This window comes from Rissa tridactyla, chromosome Z, assembly GCF_028500815.1.
Source record: "Rissa tridactyla isolate bRisTri1 chromosome Z, bRisTri1.patW.cur.20221130, whole genome shotgun sequence".
Lineage (NCBI taxonomy): Eukaryota > Metazoa > Chordata > Aves > Charadriiformes > Laridae > Rissa > Rissa tridactyla.
In genome coordinates, this window is record NC_071497.1 from 14386652 (window position 1) to 14409052 (window position 22401).

At 38.1% G+C, this 22401-nt stretch overlaps 1 protein-coding gene and 1 long non-coding RNA gene across 5 annotated transcripts in view; one reads left to right on the forward strand and one right to left on the reverse strand.

The window, feature by feature from the left end:
- Positions 1-13016, forward strand: part of LOC128902991 (uncharacterized) — a 14850-nt gene extending 1834 nt beyond the window's left edge. For 2 of the 4 annotated variants that reach the window (XR_008463930.1, XR_008463928.1), the window contains exons 2-4: positions 7423-7633; positions 10035-10166; positions 12528-13016. This is a non-coding gene — a long non-coding RNA (uncharacterized LOC128902991). The remainder of the gene's footprint in view (positions 1-7422; positions 7634-10034; positions 10167-12527) is intronic. The other 2 variants (XR_008463931.1, XR_008463929.1) reach the window with 1 other exon arrangement.
- On the reverse strand, positions 3814-22378 carry PLAA (phospholipase A2 activating protein). The gene is made up of 14 exons (XM_054186800.1): positions 22145-22378; positions 19996-20189; positions 17617-17717; positions 17409-17529; positions 16909-17076; positions 15745-15880; positions 15096-15265; positions 14006-14163; positions 12851-13070; positions 11706-11774; positions 10049-10120; positions 9158-9259; positions 6080-6244; positions 3814-4537 (listed from the first exon to the last, which is right to left on the reverse strand). The coding sequence occupies exons 1-14, from the start codon at positions 22291-22293 to the stop codon at positions 3972-3974; spliced, it is 2391 nt and encodes a 796-aa protein (XP_054042775.1). The 5' UTR covers positions 22294-22378; the 3' UTR covers positions 3814-3971.
- Positions 22379-22401: the final 23 nt, after the last annotated feature.

Genomic DNA, 22401 nt, shown 5'->3' on the forward strand with positions numbered 1-22401 from the left:
TGATGTTTTGGTGGTCACAGACTTTTAAATTTACTGTCAAAAAGGGGTGATTCACTCTTAACACTTATTTTTTCCGTGTGTTTGATACAGATTGACAATGACTTGGTCCGCATTTGCAAATTCATCCTTGCAACTGGGAAGTCTAGAAAAAAAATTTCACACCAAAATTGAAAGCTCATTCTTTATGGTGAATAAACATCAAAAATCCATTGGAAGAATAGGAAATCTGAAATTGCCCAGATATTCCTTTATGCTTTCAGCAGTTGCATATGGCTCCTTGTTGCTGAACATTATTTTCACAGTCCATTCAGTACACATTTTGAAAAGGTGGGACATATCTACTGTTCCTAGCCTTTGGATTTGGATAGTTTAAAGAGAGAGGAAAAAAAGAAAAGTGATCACTTTTATATAGTAATGAATCAAATTCAGCTAAGACAGTTTAACTAAATATGTATAAACAACAAACTTCACGCAACTGGAATCAGCAGGTTATAATATTCCCTAAAGCATTTAGTTACGTCCTTAGTACTGATCTGTGGCACTACTCTTCTATAGTATAGAAGAGTATAACATATCATGTTATAGAGAAGGGACTACATCCAACAATAATGAACTTATAGTTCAATGTACAGTGCTTTTCATGAAATAGTAGTTTGTAGACTGAAGTTAGTCTATTTCTGCCTGCAAACTGAACATGACTGTAGTTTTTAAAAGTTTGCCTAACATTAGGCCCTGTAATAATAATCACTACAGAAATCTTTTGATTCATGTATCTCTGGTTACATGACTATAGTCTCCATTTGTCTTGGCAAGTACAGCAGTCAGTGCTGGCCTGAGTCAGTTTTGGTTCCTCATTCAGTTCCCTAGTAAAACATTTTATGTTGTATAGCTGAGTTCTGGTCTAAGTAGATCCCAATTACTTCCACTTCATAAAACCCACGGCAGGCCTAGCAACAAAGGTTTAATGTGAAGCACTACTACATGCTGTTTGCTGTTCCAATAGCTTCCATTCTAGCTTAGAAAAAGATGCCAGCGGAAGAATTATATGATCTACTGAGAAGCTTTAAATTCTTAGCTGAAGACACAATTTCTCTTTAAGGGGCTCTTGAAATCTCTCAAACGTACTTTTGCTATTCCCCTGATGAATCAAATCAGGAGCATTTAGCACACAGATCAACTTTATTTGAGGTTTATTGCTGTAGATCGCAATCCAGCTCTGAGTTCTGTGCTAGGCACATACTTGTTTTCAATATCCTCTGGTCTCAAAAGATTGGACACATGGACCTCCTGTCTGGCATGCTTCCTACGCATAGATTTAACATCCTTTCACTGAAATGGAAACTTCATCCTGGTGACATTCTTAGGTTTTTCTAGTTGTTGGCAATCTCAGCAGTAGATTATGTAGTACACTTACATATATTTGTGTGTTTATGTACATGCATGCTTACATGTACAATGGAGTTTTAGAACAGTATCATTTATAACAAAAGCAATAGTAATTATTCATTTTTGAGATAATACTGACAGAAAGAGCATATTCAGTTGCTGTAAGTCAGAAGACAGAAAAACATGCCCACTGCTTTGTAAAAGATCTTTCTCCCCTTTTTGCTGTTAACCTGTGTTAGCACATACCCAGTTTTGCTACCTAGGGGAAATGCTCACTGAAAGCTACCGTACAAATGCATGAAGGCATAAAAACACCAACAGGCTTCTGCATCAATTAAAAAAACCCACCTTGTTGTAGTTATCTTAAAACATATTGCAAGATCTTGCTGTGTGTTTTAACATTTTTTTTTTCATTACTTCCTTTACACGTTACCTCCACTGCCTATGCTGCCACTGCGCATCTCTGTGGGGACAGACTCTCCAAGGACAATCCCTATGGGGACGGAATCCAATATTCCCCACTCTCTCTGTTCCCTCAGAGAAGGCTAACTCTTGGAATGGTGAGGTCTTCATGGTACCCTGGTAGCAGCAGCTGTCCTTCTATTCAAATATTCCTGGCCTGCTTTATGTATCTTGCCTAACATGTAGCACTGCAGTCCCCAGATGAAGGATGTTTTTCTATGCCCCATCATTGCCTTGCAAATTTAAGTGAATTTTGTAATATCTCTTAATATGCCATTTCTTGGAGTTGCCAGAACATGTTTATTAATATAAACATTAATTTTTGGTCTGGGAAATTAATAACAATTTTCACGTAAAGAGGTAATCTGTAACAGAGCAATCCCACAATAACAAAACTGAAATGTTAGATGAGTATAGATTTCTTAAAATAGCACACATACAAACAGTTAAAGAGCACAACATTGAAAAGCTAGAGCTTCAAGAACAATTTTATAGTAGGCAACCAAAATTCAAAAACCAGGCACGTTATTTCACGGACACGTTTCCTAAAGGTAGCTTATTAAATGTTTTCTCAGGAAGGGATTGATCTATTGGTAAGCACTGTAAATCTTGAATAATTTCTTGAGTGCCTTATACGTCAACCTACAATGGATCAAATGAGAAAACCTGTGACTAAGCCATGATCAAGACTGAGGATATGTATCTGGAAATTAATCAGAAGTGTAACAGTTCAAGTGTGCAACTAAAGATCTGAAAAACAAGATTTGCTGGAAGTAATGTACTAATTCAGACAGCTCAGTTAAATGGAGCAAAAAGTTAGAGCTCTTGGTCACAAAACCCTTCCCATCTGGCACTGATGAGGTGGACAGGTATCATGTGATGAAGAGCTCATGTGCCAGAAAAACTTGCCTATTTTTTCATTTTTTCCATTCTCTTAGTTTCATGAAAAATGTAACTTTGAACATAGACATCTTGACTTCATCTTAATTCTAAACCAAAGTATAACATTTACAGAAGTGAAATATTATTTTCCCTTTTCACAGTCACAACAGTTATGTTAAAGCTACTTCATAAAACCTGACTTTAAATTTGTACAGTTTAGAACAGAATATTTCAGTTTTAAGGGACCTATAATGATCTCTAGTCAACTGCCTCACCACTTCATGGCTGACCAGAAGTTAATGCAAATTATTAAGGGCATTGTCCAAATGTCCCTTAAAGACTGACAGGCACGAGGGATCAACCACCTCTCTAGGAAGCCTCTTCCGGTTTCTGCTGCTCAGTCTGTTCTCTGCACCTAAATTTCTCTCCCATTCTTCCAGATGACTTTTTTTTTTTCTTTTAAATCATCTAATATTTTACAACATAGAGTAAGACACTTGCTATCAATTGGTGTAATATTCCTGTCATTGAAAGTTAAGTCATGTAAAAGCTTTTTTTGAAGTTCAAGCCATTTTACAAGCTACAAGATATCCACTTACCAGTGAAGCACAACATCTATACAGCAGTTAAAGGGTCTATCCCTCAAAAAGTCACCTAATTCTACGTTAAAAACAGTAAGAGCCATAGAACAGCTAGATTTCAAAAAGGAAGTGGAAAAAAGCTGATGAAAAATCAGATACATGCCGTTTTCTTACCAGGATATTTGACAAGGGTTAATACTAACCAATGTTAAGGAACAAGGTTGTGAAAAGCACCATTGAACTTAACAGTTCCCAGGGCCCCTTGTCTGCTGACAAAAAGCACTGTCAAGAAAGAGACTCACTGTGCTGAAAGGTGGAAGTGTGGTTGGGGTGGGTGTCGGGAGTTGACAGTCACTGAATCACAGCCATTTCCTACATTTCCATCTAGATGGCCTTTAAGTACTGAGATGGTTTGACTTCTTGGTGATCTATTTTGATCTGAGCTATGTCAGGACTTCTTGCAAAGATCCTGTGCGCTACAGACTTCAGAAAAGCAGTCAAATGACAAACACTGAAAAAGGTTTTATTTGCTCTGTATCTTGCAACAAATCAAGTGTAATCATCCACAGTATTTTCTCAATTATAGTCGGTCACAAAATATGAACAAGAGCATCTTTTTTTTCTGCATACATGGTGTCTCTCAGTTGCTACGAAAAACAATTACAGCAGATTAAGAACAAACCTACAGCATTCCTTTACTTTAGCCGGTTCTGATACAGAGGCATACTTTTTTATTTGAGAGTCAACTCCAAGAGACTTAGCTAATTGCACAGCACTTGTGTCATCACTGATTAGCGTCCCAAGAGCCACAAGCAGTCTAAAAACAGCTTCAAGATCTTGAACGACTTCCATAACTGTGCTGATTACTGACAAACATTGAGCTTTGCCCTCGATGTTGTTGACTTTATGTAAACATACAGCATAGTTCAATGTCAGCGTAGCAAGCGCAATGTGGATGTTCTTATTAGTGCCCGACTTCGCTTCTATTGCTTGTGTCATGATTTCATCCCTCTGTTCCATCATGAGCTTCTGGCCTGCCTGGCTGACAAAGCAATTGCAAAGAGCTCTAAGTGCCAACAGCTGGTTTGCTTGCTTTCCGTTAGGGTTCAGAAATTTAAGGAGAAGGATGATAAATTGGACGTGATCCTTTTCACTGCAGAAGTTCTCATTCACAGTGGGATGCCTGACAGACACTCTAAGAATGTCTAGGGCTGGAAAGACAATATCTAAGAAACAAAATAAAAAATATTTTATTATTAATATTGCATTATGTGCACATGTGCTGGTGAGTTTCTTTCAGATACAGTCTTAAACCTCTTGTTTTGGGAACAGACAGCAACAGTTTCATGCAGGAAAAGATTCAGGTAAAGCACAAGTTGTTTGAAATTCATAAACACAAGTATTGACAAACTCATTCTAGTAACAAATTAATCACAAAAAACATGCTCCTTAATTTAGGATAAACAATGCTTTGCAAAAAATCTTAAAATCTTTCCTAAAAGCTCCAATTGATAACAGTGAAGGCAAGCACAAAATACAGTAAATAATCCAAAAAGGTCTCTGAAAGCTTCTCAGTGACTAAACACCCGTACAAAGGCAGCATTCTCCCTTTGTCCTCACTCCGTATCTTACAGTTTAGTGTGGCTACAAAACTGCTTACAGAAAGGAAAATAAGAAAAAAAAATATTTTAGACTACCTTCAACTCTCAGACGTAATTTGGATGTCATAAAAGACGTAAAAGGATGTCCTCAACTGATCAGCTGGAAGTCATTGTAAGGAAACTGAACTGAAGCATTTTCTCAGTAGTTTCCTCCCACTTTCACAAATTTCAAATATATCTGCTCCTTACGTCTACTATCAGTATCCCATATTTCTATCCAAATCAAAGCTAAACTTGGTTGGCTACTTATTGAGCAGTTTGTCCTACAGATATGCAGAATCTTGAGAATTAATACTTTGTACAATATAAACAGTCTGAAAGGTATGATGACATTAGCTATTACCAGCTCCTAGCTGTGCTAAACATAGTTTAAGTGATGTTATATAATGAATGTGAATTTTTGACACCAAAATATTCTTCCTGTTAATAAATCTTTAACTGCAGCTTCAAGAAAGCCGTTCATTTTAACTGCATGTTTATATACTTGTATATGCAATGTATCCATTTTTTCCAGAATGCGCGGTAACAACCAAAATAGACTTTCCAATCCATCAGTGCTGATCACAATACATTATCAATTGAGATTGTATCACTTCCATTTGCATTCATTCAGAATGTCATTTCACTAATGCAGTTCTGACCACGTAACCTAGGTTCAGTAACTTATTTTCTACCATATTAAGCAGGAGCTACTTTTGAGGGTTTTTTTAATGATTTTATCTCCATAATTCCATCTCTCATTTCATAACAACTTAGGACTCCAACCTCACACTTCTTTGCTCTCTCTCCAAACAAGCCTCACACTTCTTTGTTGAATTCATTAGCTCCTGCTAATGAAATAACCATGACCGGTGTTCATATCAAGTTTCTCCTTCATGTTTACTGTTGTGCCAACAACAAAACTTGCAAACCAATTACCAATTCTGCAATTCATGCCACAACCCCTGCTACTGATTGGTGCTATTAGCATCTGTTTATCATTTTCTGGTTTCTACTTGGGTTATAAACTGTTTGGGACATACTCTGTGTAACAGACAACTTAAGAAGACTTTTGGTTCATGGTGAAGTATCGATATGATGGTCCAAAAAATAACTGCGAGTGCGTACCTTCTGGCCAGTTAACTGCTCTCCATAAAGTCTGAAGTTGCTGTGCTGTAGGTGTTTCTGAAGAGTTGTTGCATGTTGCAGACAATAACTTTTCTAGGATTATCAACTCATCTTCTGTAAGCTTATGTTCTTCACTTGCACTGCCATTAAGTTCCTTTAATTTGCCTGTAAGACCAACAGAAGACGCATGGCTTACTGACATTAGAACTTCACAAATCCAGATCTTGAATGATACCACAAAAGCACTTTATAAACAAGTTACAACTATTGTAATTGTTTTGGGGAAGATTTGGATTTATAAACATTACTTTTCCTAGTTTCATCATTTTCTAATTTTAAAGTTTTAATCATCACAATGGTTGCTACTATTAAGCCCCCTCTAATACTGCAACACAAAGATTCAGAATTCACATCTTAGCCTACACACAGGCAAAAATAAATACAATGAAACAAAGAAAAGAATAAGACCATTAGTTTTCATAACTGAAATATGATTCCTTTTTTGCTCTTTTCTATTATTAGGTAGTAGAAACAATAAAGAAACTCTATGTTCTTAGTGTGATGACAGTTTTTGTATTTTTACTTATTTAAGTGCCATAAACAAAATATGATTGCACCATGTCCTATGTCCAAATTTCAATGTAATTTAAAAATCAAAGTACTGTTAAAATTATTGTAATGTACAGAATTTTGCTTAAAATGGAGCTGGCATTAAGTTACTGGCAATCATGGTTCTTCCAGAATTGACGAGGGCCATGTCAATAAACACAAGCAGGCAGCATTACATTAGTACACCATTATGAGATTTATAGTATGCACAGAAATCAACTGTGGGCCTCCTATAAAAAAAAAACATATAGCTATTAAATCCATCCCAGTCCTGCCATAATATTTACAATGGTATTTAATCATGAACTGTTACAAAACTGCAGGAAACTCAGTGAAGCTAGTTTTCAGATTCTAAGCTTTAAAAAAACCAAACAACCCACTGAGCCTGTGGCTAAACTGGTTACCATTTAAGAATACTGGACAAAAATAAATACTGATACAGTATGTTTTTAAGACTATGTAGAAGTCTCTGCTTTGCTATAACATAGCAGAATGAAGGTCAGCCAGTCTTGCCATTCTCCCTCTTCAGAAGTTTTGGACAAAGTTTTACAGTAAAATCTGTGCAAAACTAGGAAGAGGCTAAGTTTATTTAGTAGCAACAACTTCCCGGAAAGAAAATAACCTATTTTGCAAATCCCTTATCTTCACCCTGAAAAAACAAATACCAGAGTGCAAGAAAATTCAGGGAAACAGGATGAAGCTCACTGAAGATTCTGACTGATATTTTTAAACAGAAAGTGAAACCTGAGCAATACGTAGAAGATCAAGACCTTGAGGCTTCTACAAGCAAGACCCTGAGGCTTGAGAAGTGGACACATGCAAACGTCATGAATTTCATCAAGGCCAAGTGCAAGTGTCCTGCACCTGGGCTGAGGCAATATCCAGCATCTGTACAGACTGGGCAATGAATGGATTGACAGCAGCCCTGCAGAGAAGGACTTGGAGGTACTGGGATTGGACATGACCCAGCAATGTGTGCTTGCAGCGCAGAAAGCCAACTGTATACCAGGCTGCATAAGAAAAATTGTGACCAGCAGGTCGAGGGAGGTGATTCTCCACTCTCGTGAGATCCCACCTGGAGTACTGAGTCCAGCTCTGGGGTCCCCAGCACAAGAAAGTCATCAACTTGTTGGAGCAGGTCCAGAGGAGGACCACACTAATGATCAGAGAGCTGGAACACATCTCCTGTGAAGACAGGCTGAAAGAGCTTGGGTTAGTCAGCCCAAAGAGAAGGCTCTGGGGTCTTCTCTTTGCAGCCTTTCAGTACTTAAAGGAGGCTTAAAAGATGAAGGGAAACTTTTTATCAGGGCTTGTAGTGACAGGACAAGGAGTAATGGTTTTAAACCAAAAGAGACACCAGAACAGGTTGCCCAGAGAAGCTGTGGATGCTCTATCCCTGGAAGTGTTTGAGGTCAGGTTGGATGGGGCTTTCAGCAAGCTGACCTATTGAAAGATATCCCTGCCAACAGCAGGGGGCTTGGACTACATGATCTTTAAAGGTCGCTTCCAACCCAGACCATTCTATGATTCCATAGAATCCTAGAATACAGAAGAATTCCTATAAGTTCAGGAGCTTGCCCTCTTCAAGAAGTTGGGTAAAGGTGCTTTTTTTCCAAAATGCAGAATCTTTTGTTTCAAGTTTCTTCATCACACTATCTAGACAACTACAACATTTTCACGCTCTGTATATAAAGGGGAGGGAAGGAAGCAAGAGAATTTTAATGTGGAGATCTTCAAGGCAGGTACACTGTGAGTACAAGCTAGTTTTACAAAACCCTTAAATGTACTAATGTATGTTCAGAAACATACTGAAATAAACTGGTAACAAAAAGGGTAGAGATTCTGTGGAACGTTTACAGAAAATATAGAGAAAGAGATAGTAGAACAGGACTGAAGCATGGGAAGAGAAGGAAAAACAAGCCAATAATAAAATTTACATAGAAGCGTATAATTACTAAATATTGTACACTTCTTCTGTTATGTAGAGTGTTCTCTTAAATATAGAAGTCACCACTGCAACCTATGAATTGCAGAATGCCTAACTGTAAAACTTCATAGATTACACTGTATGGTTATCTGGTGAACTAAAACTTTCATGAGCAAGATCAGAAAGGGATTGCACATGACCTGCATACTTAGCAGCTAGGCAAAAAAAAAAAAAAAAAAAAAAAAGTACAGTATTCAATGTACCAGCTTGATAAAAAAGATGCTGATCAACAGCAGATATAAGCTGAGGGGGGAAAAAAAAAAAAGGATATCCTGTATTAGATGGAGTTCCTGTGAAGTTTACTCATACTCCTAAGCCTTCAAATACACGCCCCTTTGAAGTGGTGAATGCAGTTTTAAAAGGTCAAAAACCGGAAACAGTAGGAAAGCTATGAGAAATCACCTAGCTTTTTGAAAAGATCAAAAGTGAAGTTACTATAAACAGATGAAAAATAAAAACATGGTTAAAAGTAAGAAACTGACCAAGTATCTGTGTAGGATTTGCCTGGTCAAATGTGACAGCATCCTTCTTCGGAAAATAAATATTTTCAACTTTAGCTGCAGCTGACTGGTAGGCGCCCATTCCTGCATAAAGGAAATATGAGAAGTTCAACAGTGTATCAGAGAGTCTGACATAGAACAATATCCTACCAGTAAGTCCCTCCTACTGGACATTACTCAAAAATAGCTTTTTAAAAAATTGAATGCTTATGCAAATAGCTGTCATTCCTTACATTATTTTTTACGTTCAAGGGTTAAAGCTTAAAGCAATACCTTCACAAACTGTTCTCTTCCATGTAAAAATTTACTATACAAGTGCAAATTATTAACAGCGATTTCTGAATTACATGAACTAAATACAAATTCACAGGAATGGGTATTGCAGGTAAGACATAAAATGTAAAGGTCATTTTTGAACAAAGATCCCTCCCACACCTGAAATCTTATCTTTGGATTATTTTCATAATGAATAGGCCAAGTTTTTATATTGGAAGATTTGCAGATGTGACCAAGTTACGTCATACAATAGTAGCCTGAAATATCTTTAGAAAGAGAGTAATAATTTAATCACGACCTCTAGTGGTTTCCTGCAGTCACAGGTGAATTAGTGGTTGATACTGTGTAATTTCCATTAACTAGAAATATCAGTTAGGAAACCAAAAATCCTACACAGAAAAACAACTGTGCATGACTCCTGCATACAAAGGAAGGCTCTGTTATCCCTATTTTCTGAATAATTTTGAGTATAAGCAGCTTCAATCTGCTCATTATTTTTAATTAAGTATAAATTTGCTTCAATATAGAATCCATGTCACGGGAGTAACTGAAGCAAAAGCTCAGGGATGCTTTTCATTGGCAGTCATCATCTCTTACCTGTATAGGGATCAACCCCACCCACTGGAGCTATTGCATTTGATGCTGAACCAGGAACATAGCGACCAGCACCTGAACGGAGACATTAGGCTTTTTAAACACCACCACTGGTAAAGAGGTAATGTATACCTGTATTTAGTTACTAGTTTTCAGACATCACTATTAAAGGTGTTAACTTTGCGCTAAAGGAATTAAAGAGAAGTCTTCAACAGTTCCTGAAGTTTAAGGATTAAATCTATGCCTATATGTGAGGGTGGTGCTGGTGATGAGGATGGCATTCACAAGCTCAGTGACCCACATCTGGGAGACACTCTGGCATGGTCTCCGCACTCACTGGTGCAAAGGCCCTCAGGACAGCAGATACTTTATCCATGACAAGCTACAGGGGGACGGCACTGCTGCCCAGGCCTTGCCTCTCACCGTGCCTGGGGCCAACAGTGGCCTCTCCTGTGGGAGGTGGACTCTGTGGCACTGAGGCCTCAGGTGAAGGAATTGCAGGATCTTAGCATCTGCAGAGAGCACAACCTGAGACACACGAAGCAAGGGAGGAGAGACAGATGAAAACCACAGTAGAATAGGAACAAAGAAAGACTATCAAGATGGGGAAGGCTGAAGGCTATGGCTTTTGGCAACAGCGCAAAGGCTTCTGCTCCACCTGTAGATCTGCAAATGCAGAACAGGCACAGTTCCCTGGCATTGGTGAAGACACTCAACAGGGGACGGATGCATCAGACCCAGCTGAGACCACACCTTGTGTCTGAAAAAAGGGGAAAGGCAAGCAGCAGTGATGGGAGGCTTCCTCCTGCAGGGTATGGAGGCACCCATCTACTGACATAACCTGATACCTTGGGAGGTTTTGTCTGCTGGAGGCCAGGATGCTGCAGAGAGACTGCCAAAGCTTGCATGGCCTTCAGACTATTACCCTGCTACCATTCCACATGGGCATCAACGGTACTACCAAGGAAGTCCTGGAGAGCATCTAGAGCGATTAAAGAGCTCTGGAGGCAAGTATGAAGGGCCCAGGTGGTGCTTCTTTGATGCTGCCAGTAAAGCAAAAACTCTTGAGTAGAAGCAGGCTTACCAAGTGGGTCAGCAACTCTGCATGGCTCATTTTGCAGGCAGGATTTTAGCATCAATGACTACAAGACTATCTTTCAGGAGCAAGAGCTATACTTATCAGGGATGAGATCTGTCTGACGAAGTAGGGCTGGAATATCTTTGCAAGCAAGCTTGCTAAACTAGTGAGGAGGACTTCAAACTAGCTCTGCCAGGGAGGGTTAGAATCTAAATTTAGGGTGCAAGGTACCAAGAAAGACCATGTCATAAGAAAAAAGGAATAATAAGGGAAAAAAAAAAAGAAAACTAATTTTATGAATACACTCATGGCTGTGTTGGCCATGCATCTGAGAGTTTGTCAAAACATAGAGTTTAAGACCTACTCTTTGGCTGTAGAGGACAGAGTGACAGGAAGCAGATGAGACAGCAGGGGGCTCTCCTAAACCAACCTGGACATGCTTTGATAGCGGCAGAGTCCACACTACTGCCCCAAATGGACAACTGCAAGAAACAGTGGTCTGTGCCAAACACTGAATGCAACTGATCATGATAAAATACGCATCTTAAATGCTAGCAAGACAGATTATGAATTTTACATTACCTGTAAATGGATCTGCTGCAGGTATTGTACTTGACCCAGATGAAGAGCCTGGCACATAACGTCCAGCACCTAGTGAAACAGTAAGAAAAGCAATGACTATCATATACAGCTTGATGTTATTAAAATGTCAATAGTTTTCATACAGAAACGTTCAAAAATAAAGCCAAACATCAAATATGTCTTATTGTTTATTATGACATTAAAAGAAATCTGTTCCTATCCACACAAGAGTCCCCTGATGCTGAACAAATTCTCCCTAATTATTTGAGCATCAAAAATTTGTTTTCTGGGGCATATACGTTACACATTTGGACACAGCCAAATCAAAAGTATGTGCGTAAGTTCAGATGACTGCAGCTCCATGAGTTACATCTGAACTCAATTAGCCTCTAGTCACATTTCTAGTTCACTGCAAAAAAATATATTTTGCTCAATTATTGTAATAACATTTCATTCCTACCTTCATGTTTGTAAAACTAGATGAAATAAGACTGGTTTGGTTTGTATATGTGATAAGCAGGATGTAATTGATACACATGGTTCAGCTTATGAGCAATTAACTTGTTCCATAGCTTCCCTGAAAAAGGGTCATTTATGTATTTCACTTAGTTTCAGTTCATTCTCTAGCTAAATTTTTGTATTTTATTAATTGCCTTAACAGCACCTGGCCACCTCTTAGAGTAACATGAAAAGTGGAGTTTTCTTCCACTGGGAAAAAAGACTAGACTAAAAAAATACAACTGGTGTGATTAAAATTTTGTTGAAGATTTGTTCTGACAAATAATTCACACATTTGTAAAGTTTTCATATTTTTCTTGTCAGATCTATCTGTGCCTTGCCCTCAGTCGTTTGAGGACATTAAAGTGTGGAGGAGCTACAACACTGAAATCTGCCTGAAGCACACAGTGAGGTGGACTGAAAACTGTCTGAACAGCCAGACCCAGAGGGTGGTGATCAGTGGCACACCACCTAGTTGGAGGCCAGCTGCTGGTGGTGTACGCCAGGGGTCAGTACTGCGTCCACTCCTGTTCAACATCTTCATCAACAATCTGGAAGATTGGCCAGAGCACAACCTCAGCGAGTTTGCTGATAACATGGAACTGAGAGGAGTGACTGATGTCATCATTTAAGTTTATAATTTTTACCTGTAAATGGATCGGAATATTGAGCACTTGTACTCAACAGTGTTTGCCCTTTAGTGTTGTCAATAATAAACTTGGCCACCTGATCCAGAAACATAGGATTTAGATCATTCTTCTGCAGGAAATTGTATGCAGTCAGCCAAGGATCATCCGTGATGTTATATGGCAGTTTGTAGGAAGGCCCACTTTCATTTACATCAATAGTGAAAACATAGTCATACTCCTTTAAGCAGATTAAAAATAAAAACAAATTAGAAGTTTGTCAGCACTTTTTACAGAAGGATGTACCAAATGCATACTAGTAATGGCCCAGGGCTAAGCCTAAAAACTTTAATACTGCTACTTGCAGATTGTATCAATAATACTCTCCTACACAGGCTGCAAGTAAAAAATACTTAAACTATACCCTGTGTTTTCCAGAATTCTTTGTCTTGGGGAGAGGAGGCTAGAACAACATATCATGATAATGTGTGTACAGATATAATACAAAATAACAGATGCATAAGGTAACTCTCGTGGACATCTCTGGCTGCCTGCATAGCTACAGGGCAGTCACATATGTCAAAAAACTTCAGTCTTAAAAGCACACTCCTAATACTGAAAAACAACAAATTCCTAAGGTTTTTTTCCCAACCATGTCAGAGATAAAATTAGTATCTCAAACGCATTCCTTCTGAGTTTGTGCTAGACAGAGTCTGTTCTATGTATATTTCAGTAAGACAAACATTTTTCAGCTTATCTGTCTTTGGGTTCAAAAGTTACTATAGAAAAGCTGTACAGAAAGCCTGGTACTTAATATTTTAGGTAAGCCTCACATTATAAATTGTATGGGTCACTTCCTTTGCAAAGGAAGTTAAAACTAACTTCTCAAGGTATTGGCAATAAATACTAGAGAACTTAATTTCTCTACTAATAGTTTACTTCTATCCAAAATGGTTTGTGTCCATTGGCTTGCTCATTTTACAAAAAGTGTTTCAAAAGCAAGTAGTACTTATTTACACTTCTGCATTTTAATAGATCACGGCAGACAAAAAAAGTACCAACAAATACCTATTTTATAAGTTATATTTTATCTAAGCAAAGACTGGAATAAATTTTTAATGAGAAATTAAGCATTTTACTTAGGGAGGAATAAAACCAATTAAAGTTTGCATATACCTTTCCTTCAAATAAAACCTTTCCAGATGTTTGTTGCGTGGCTCCAGAAGAACCAACAACATCACCAATCTTTATCCATCTTCCTTCACTAACACTCCATTGATATGCTTCTACTTTCCCATTATCTTTAATAAGCCGTGTCTGTCCATCTCTTGTTCCTGTAGACAGGAGTGTTTAAGAGTTTGAACATATTCCAGAATGTGATTTACTTAGGAGAGAAAAATGTCTTCAAATCGCACTCACATTTAAAGATGAAAAGATAGTTCACCAACAGTCACAGCACAGAAGTAACTAGATACTACACGTCACAACAAGAATAGCAGAAATCTTGACAACAGCATTTTACAGTTACAGTAATGGTATCTGCCACCAGACTAAGTTGCAAAAGCAATCCTTAAGTCAAGTACTTCAAAAGTTTACCATTTTCACAGGGAGATGACAATCAAGAAAGGTGATATTCTCCCACGGTCTAACAAGTTGGGAAGCTTCATACGATTGTAAGATTTATGCCACTTGCTGATCAGAGCCAAGGGCTGAGGTCACTGGTTACTTCGCCTTGGGAAAAAGTATTTGTCTATTTAAGAGTAATCTTAACTATCACTGCTTCCACTGTATTCTGAGTAATCTCCTGAGTACCTCTAAAGCGTAAACCAAGCCAAGACAAACTTTTCCAAGCCAAAAACTAAGGCAGAAAATTTGCATCTACTTTTCTTTTAGGAAAAAAATTTCCACATTCAGTAGGCCTTTTGCAAATTATGTAACTGTCTCATATACTACTGGCACAACCAGCATAACAGATCTAAAACATCTCGAACACACTACAGTATCCCGAATTCCATGTTCTTCTAAATTCTCATAAGAGAAATATTTTTTACCATTTTAGTCTGCAAAAAAATCCCAACATATATTTAAACTAGAGTCTTGCCTTCGAAAGGATCAATGAAAGAACAGTAGAGCAAAATTAAACTGTTTTCTTCAGTAGCTCTATTAAAAATGATCAAAGCTTTAATTTTGGAAACTATGGAAAGTATAATTCCTCAGAACTAAGATCTGGAGGTATCTCTAACCTGACAAAAGTATAATAACTTACCAGGATCCTTAAGATGTTCTCTTCCAGGAAGGTCATTAGCATTAATATCTCCTAAATCACCAGTTTTAGGGTCAATGGATGCTTGGGAAAGCTCATTTTCAAAAACTTGAATCTCCTCAGCACTTGCTGTACGTTCCAAAGATGCTGTAAACACTCTTATAATTCCATCACTGAATGGAGAGAAATCAGTCACACAGAAATACTATTTTAAATGTCAAAATGATTACATACATTCTAATGGTGACTTCCATGCCAGAAGAAACCATCATTATTTCTAAAAACCCCTCCCAACTATTTTTATGAAAGGAATTCACTCTTACAGTAAAAACAGCCAAAGAAGGACTTAAGCAGGTAACCTTCTCTGTAGTAAAATTTTAAAATCAAGATAGGATATGCCTATCAAAAGGGTTCCTTATACAGTACTTGTAAGTCCATTCTCAGTCTATTCGTGGTTTCCCACGTTCACAACGAACTCACTCTACCTCTGCAATTCACACATAATTGACTTTTTGGAATAGGCATAGCACATGTTTAAATTTAATCCACACACACACTTGGATGGCTGTATTTTTAAATATAGATGAAAATGATATCCAAAGTGAAGCTTGCAATTTCATCTAAAAATACACTGGGAGTAAAACCTGAATACCTTGCACCAACTACGATGTCACCATTATCTAACACACAGCAGCACCATACAGACTGAGCTGGAAGTCTGATAGTTTGAGCACATTCCCCTTGTTTCCAGATTCTAAGAGATCTATCCTCTCCAGTAGTTACAAAATCTGAAAGAAAAAGTAATAAAAACTTTTCAAGTATATTTTTAGTGTACTAGATACTGTGATACTGCCTTTCTGCAACTGGGTATCTAAAAATTAGAACAGTAAAAGAACCTTTATACAATTTAATACTTCTCTCAGTTGCAAGAAGAGAGCTAAAAAGAAAGCTACCACAGTTGTCTTCTCAAAAAAACAAAATTAAAGTGCATAAATTGTGGACTAAGCAGCCAGTCAAGGAATGAAATTACTCTCAAGACAAACAAAAGCTTCCTTCCTCCTTTCAAGAGTTTAAACAAGGAACTTTGAACAATCTTGTAACCATCATTGTTTTACCTACACTATACTTGCAAAGGAGGCCTGTTTTTCCAGGAAACATGCATAAAGCATTCTCTAAAGTCTATAAACGCCTCGATGAGGAATTTTAAGGCATAAGAGATTTACAAAATACACATCCACTAATATACATGCAATTTACCTGTTGAACAAATGCACAAGTGTCCCATACACCACACAAAGGTCACTGACTTGGAATTTCTTCTGCAACTGACTGCAACAGTTAGTTCTGAACCTCTAAACCTCTAACTCTGAAAACAAATGCAATTAAGCTCCACACATAAAATTCTTAACCTAAACTATTTGTAACGTACTTTGAAAACCTTTGTGGAAGTATCTAAGTTTACACTATCTGTTATGCCACACGTTGCCATTTTAGTACTCTGCAACAATGCTGAAATACAGGTGGCAACCTAGATGACAGTTTTGCCTATCGGTTTGGCAAAAGTTTCACTTAAACCTTACAATCAGGCCTAACCCAGGACCTTTCACTTCACCTACTGCCAGAGCAATTGTGCTGGAGGGGCGATTTGGAGTCAATCACAATTTATTTTTTTTTTTAAGTTATTTATGCTAAGGAAAGAAGTAATTAAACTCTACCTCAGTTCTTTAGTTGTGGCAGTTCCACAGAACTCCCGGATGCCTACCTTGTAATTTCATTTTGGAAGAATGTTCAGTAATAGTCACAAAAATAATCCTACCTTTACAGTGAGGGAAGACAGAGATGCTGTATATGTAATTTGTATGTCCATAATACACCTGCAGACACTCGCCAGAGATCTGCCATCTTCGAACACTAGCATCATTAGCACAGGAAAGGAATTCCATTTCACTGAGAATAGCTAGACCTCTCACACAATCTTCATGTCCTTTATAAAAGAAAGGAAGACTTTTAAGGCAGCTTTTATTTCCATTAGCAGCAGTATACCATTTCTATTTAGCTCACATTAAAATCCTGGCAACTAATCTTCATTATGGGAGCTGATTAAAAAAAAAAAAAAAAAAAGGCAATTTATTGCTCATTATTCTCTGAAAAAAAATCTAATTATTTTAAAAAAGTTACATGATTTCTGGGCATATAACTCAAGAAAATTTAAAAATCCTACCTAAAAATTGTTCAATTTACCTACAGTTTTAATTTTTTTCTCTTTTTAAAAGAACACATGCCCCTGATTAAACTACCAACTGCAGCACCATTTACCAGTGTATGTTCTTTCACATCTTCCTGCCTTCCACAGTTTAATAGTTTTGTCAGCTGAGCCAGTCAACATTAATCCCTGTTCAGGCAGTATTTTCACTGCCCATATTGCAGCTGTGTGACCCTGGAAAAAAAACCAAAAAACATTATTAGACTTGTCAGAATCAAACTGAGAGTACCTATTTTATATTCATGTAGAGGAACTTCATACCTGTAGTGTCATCATACATCTGTCATTCAACCAGACCTTGGCTGTTGTATCCCACGATCCACTTAATAATGTGCCGAATTTCCCAGATGAAAGACTGCAAACTGGAATGAATATTCAAATCAGCACTGACAAGTTTCCTGCATTGCCACCAATCTTATGCCAGCAATTTAAAGTGATTTATTTAAGAAGATTTACTTGGTATTAGTAGTATATTTAGTACTGAGGAGTTTGGGGAAGAGTTAAGTTGAAGTGTAGATGCACTGCCACCTAGAAAGGTGCTGCTTAAAAATCTGTTCACTTTAGATGACAAAATTCCACATCTTTTTGCCATTCGTATTTTTAAATTTCTCTTAGTACCAGATCTCTTCTCCTCAGACTAGAATATTTTGACAAGCAGGTTAAATAACCAGTCAAGACACAGAATTAATGCAAAGGTTTAGTTTTAAGATTACAGAGAAAGCCAAGATTTAATCAACATGTATTCATTTATATCCTCAAGAAGCAAAATTTTGTACAAAAAACAATTAGCTCACCTTCTTGGAAGGCAAAATACTACTACCAAGAAATAGTGGTGACATTTAAAGATTTAACAAAAAGATAATCTGCAACTGCTCCAGTAATACACAAGTACAAAACTGAAGACACAGGATGCTAACAAGTTTACTAGTAAGTTTACAAAAAAAGCTAAGTCATAGAGTACCCTGTCCACCTAATCATTCATAAAAAGGAAATACAGCTTGATATTTTTTCCTTCTGTGACTCCACAGTGAGAATGAGACAGTATTCTACCTGTCATTTCTCATGTCCTACTTTTTCTGCACCTTAAAAAAGATTTTACAATCACTGTAATTTTACATTTTATTAATGTTTCACGTTACTGTAAAAATTGCTACAAATACTTTTTTTGTAGGGAAATCTATAACTTGTCTAGAACACTTCATTCCTTTTTACACCTCTGGAGAGTGCATATCACACATTATTTTAACTACTCATCCATCCCAGGTTTCTGATAAAGGACACAAGTTATTCCATGCCTTACACAGTGACATTTTCTTTCATTCTCAGAGAAAACCAAGAACTTTTACAATACAAACATAAATTTTAGGTGCTGTTTAGCAGTCCAGGATATTTTCAAACTGGTCTCCACAACTATTCTTTAACACAGTTAAAAAAAAGCCCCAAAACCTCCAAGACTTGAAATGTTTATTTTTGATACCCTATAATTACATGATTAGACTGTTCAAAGGTCTATTATATACTAGATCAGCTCGCTGCCATGGTTTAACCCCAGACAGCAGCTAGGACCATGCAGTCGCTCACGCAGTTCTCCCCCTTCCACCACAAGGGCGGAGATAAGAGGGAGAAAAGGAGGGGAAAGGGAAAAAAACCCAAACCCTCGTGACTTGAGATAAAGACGATTTAATAGAACAGTAACAGAAAAGGAAAATAATAATAATGACACAAGCCACTCTCATCACTTGGTGAACTGGTATCTTCCCAAGCAGTGATCATGAGTACCCCCCCCGCGCCCTCATGGCTAACTCCATTTATATACTGAGCATGATGTCTATGGTCCAGAATATTCCTTTGCCCATTCCATTGTTCTATCTACAGTCCTTATCAGCTTCTATGGGAAGCTGAAAAATGTCCTTGAAAAATATAAACAACACCTGGCAACAACTAAAACCAATATGCATTATTGACATTCCTTTCATACGAAATGTGAAACACAGCAACCACTAGAAAAAAAATTAACTCTAGCCCAGCTGAAACCAGGACACACACAAAAAGAAAAACTTTGTACACAAATATGAAATTGCTGAATCTTATTATATAATCAAGAAGAGGTATACAAAGTTGGTTTACTATGTCACATACTGCACTGACCTGACTAAAGAGAGATGAAATTTCTGCAATCAGCTTTTAGTCTTTACTATGTATTTAAAGGACCAATTAATATTTGATTCCCCATTTAGGTAACAAAATGGGCAGTAAGAGTTTGTTTATTTAGGAAGCTGACTTTTCTACTTCTATCAACTTTGGCATAAAAATTAAGCTTAATACAAGGAGAACTAAATTAACTGCTTCGTAAAAATCCAACTCTAAGCAAAAGGATAACCATTCTGTAAATTGCCACGTGTTCACACATAACAGTAAAAGCTCAAGCATTCATCAATGTAAACTTGGAAGTCCTTGCAATGAACTGTCACTGCATGAACTGAGATTATAAAATCCTATTTTGCAGAGGCCATAGCAAATAGTTTGCTACATTAAATACCAAATAAATTAAAATTGAGTTTTATAACTTCAATTTTAATTTCCTCTAACAAATCACATTAACTCTTATGCAACAAATTAAAAAAAAAAAAGACTACATACCTGCGTTCTTATGACCCTTAAGGGTGTAAAGAGGAGCTGGGTTGTCAACTGTGAAAATGCAAATATTATGATCATTGCCACCAGTTGCAATCAGCCCACGAGGATAGAGGTCACTTGGAGGTATGATGCACACACAAGATACAAAATTTGAGTGGCCACTCATACAGTGCATTTCAGTAAAACCCCTGTTAAGACTAAACATATACAATAATCAGTTTAGAGTCATGACAGAAACAGTACTTATTTGAGGCACTGAATTACAACACATGTTTTATACTCCAACTCTTGAATTAATAAATATAATTGTAGTGTGCTGAATAAATACTATGGCTCTCCTATAAAGAATGAAAAAATTAACAGAAAAATAATATCCCAGCGTTACAACTCAGTAAGCAATCTTTAAAGCTTTCCACTTATTTTTCAGTAACGGTAGGCCTGGAAGGACTTAGTTTTGATTTTCGTTGCTCATTGGCAAACACTATGCCCAATTCGATCAGTAGTTACAGTTTGCCTTTATGAAGTCTTTTACTGTCTCAAGACTTAAATATGTACCCCAATATACCCTAAAATAACAGAGCACATAAACGAAGGAAGTTTACTGCCTGCCAAATCTATTCACTGGCTCTTAATTAGGAGCACTGCAGAGGTTTAACAGTTAAACAGATTCAAGCAGCACCCTTATTTCCTTATCATGATCCAGCCTCAATAGTTATAGCACTAATTGGAAAAAGCTAGTTATCCCCACATAATAAAAGTATGAGTTGCGGTGGTGTCTGGTTGGTTTGGGGCTTTTTTTCTTTCTGCATTTGCTTCCCCCTTACCCCAAAAAACATAACATATCATATCACACTATCATCCTTCATACTCTAATGCTCATAAAGTTTGGAATATGTAGGGAAATCATGATACTCTTCTAAATTCTAAAACGTCTTCTCTGCTGAAGGTACACAGAACAGATGAAGGTAACATATGTCCCTGTAAAATTTAAATAACAAAAATAACATACAGCAGTTTGCTTGCCCACTGAACCCTGCCTAATGTAATACCAGAATCTTCAAAGCAGAGAGAGATAAACATTACCAACGCTATGACTCTGCATGAGTTACTCATGTCTTCCTCACACAGCCCTCAAAAATTATGGGTTAAAATTATACTTCCTTATATGCAATAAATTTCTATGCAATTTAACAAGTTCTACCCCTTGTGATGAGAGATTTAACAAGACACACTTAATGAGATTAGCGTTCCCCCCCGCACTCAGCTGCAGAGCTAGAGATATCAATTTAAACATACATGTGAGCATTCAGGCAAATTTGTCCATTATCCCTGTTTCAGCAGTGGAAAGAATATCCACACCTAGCAACTTCAGAATCCTGTTCACAATTCAAAACTACAGACAGGTGAGGAGATGTGTCCTGTGGCTTCCTGCAACACCCTACATCTGCACCATCTCCTACAGATATTGCTTAGCACTACCTGTTCTGGTCACAATGATACGCTGAAAAATTCACAGAGTGAATTCAACAAGATGAATGCAGTCAAAGACAACCCTGTACAACATGAATATCAGAGAAAATAATGTTGGGTTTTTTTCCTTATCCAATGCCTTTGTGTATTTAAATTTCCTGTGTGGTTTTGGGTTCATATCCCATTTTATGGTCAAAGATTTCTGCTCAGCAAAGGCAAGAAAGGAGTTTTCTAAAAACATTCAAAGCATATCACCGTACTATCAAAAATGCAGCATTATTATTTAGCGGGATTACTTTGGTATTGAATATCAAGAGGTGGAAACCAACACTAACACCACCGGGAAAAAAGACCTCCGGATTTATAAGCGTTGTTAGCGTCTGCAAAGCACGCTAAAATATCGACATAGAGTTAACTGTTTGACAACTGCAACCTATCCCAGAAGCAGGCACGCAAGCGGACACGCCGTGGCCATTCACAAATTCCCCAGCCTGCCTCCATGAACAGACTCCCAGCGCCGCGCACGGCCCAGCCCCTCCCCGGACCCCGGCGATCCACCCGGCCGTCCCGCCACCGGACACGACCGCGGGGGACCCTCCGGGCCCACCGCAACCCGGACCGCCCCCCCAGGCCCGCCCAGAGCCGGCGGCTCTACAGACGACAGCCGCGGCCCAGCGCTCACCCGTCAGGAGCCCAGAGCCGCGCAGTTCGGTCCCGGGAGACGGACACGAAACCGCCCGGCGGGAAGATACCGCACGTCAGGCCCCGCACGTCCTGCCTGTGCCCCACCAGGGAGCAGCGAAGCCGGTACGCGCCGCCCTCGCCCGCCATGGCGAGAGGCCGCCAAGTGAGGTATCCTGACACAGCAACTAACCCCGCCGCCGCCGATACCGGAAAGCGCCGACCGCCGCGCCGGAAGAGCACCCACAGAGAACGCCG

Coding starts and splice junctions, on each gene's coding strand:
- PLAA (XM_054186800.1), bottom strand. CDS start 22,293: ATGGCGGGCGAGGGCGGCGCGTACCGGCTTCGCTGCTCCCTGGTGGGG. Junction 17,718..19,995: donor TAAGGGTCATAAGAACGCAG/GTATGTAGTCTT, acceptor TATTCATTCCAG/TTTGCAGTCTTTCATCTGGG. Junction 9,260..10,048: donor TGGGGTTGATCCCTATACAG/GTAAGAGATGAT, acceptor TCCTTTATGCAG/GAATGGGCGCCTACCAGTCA.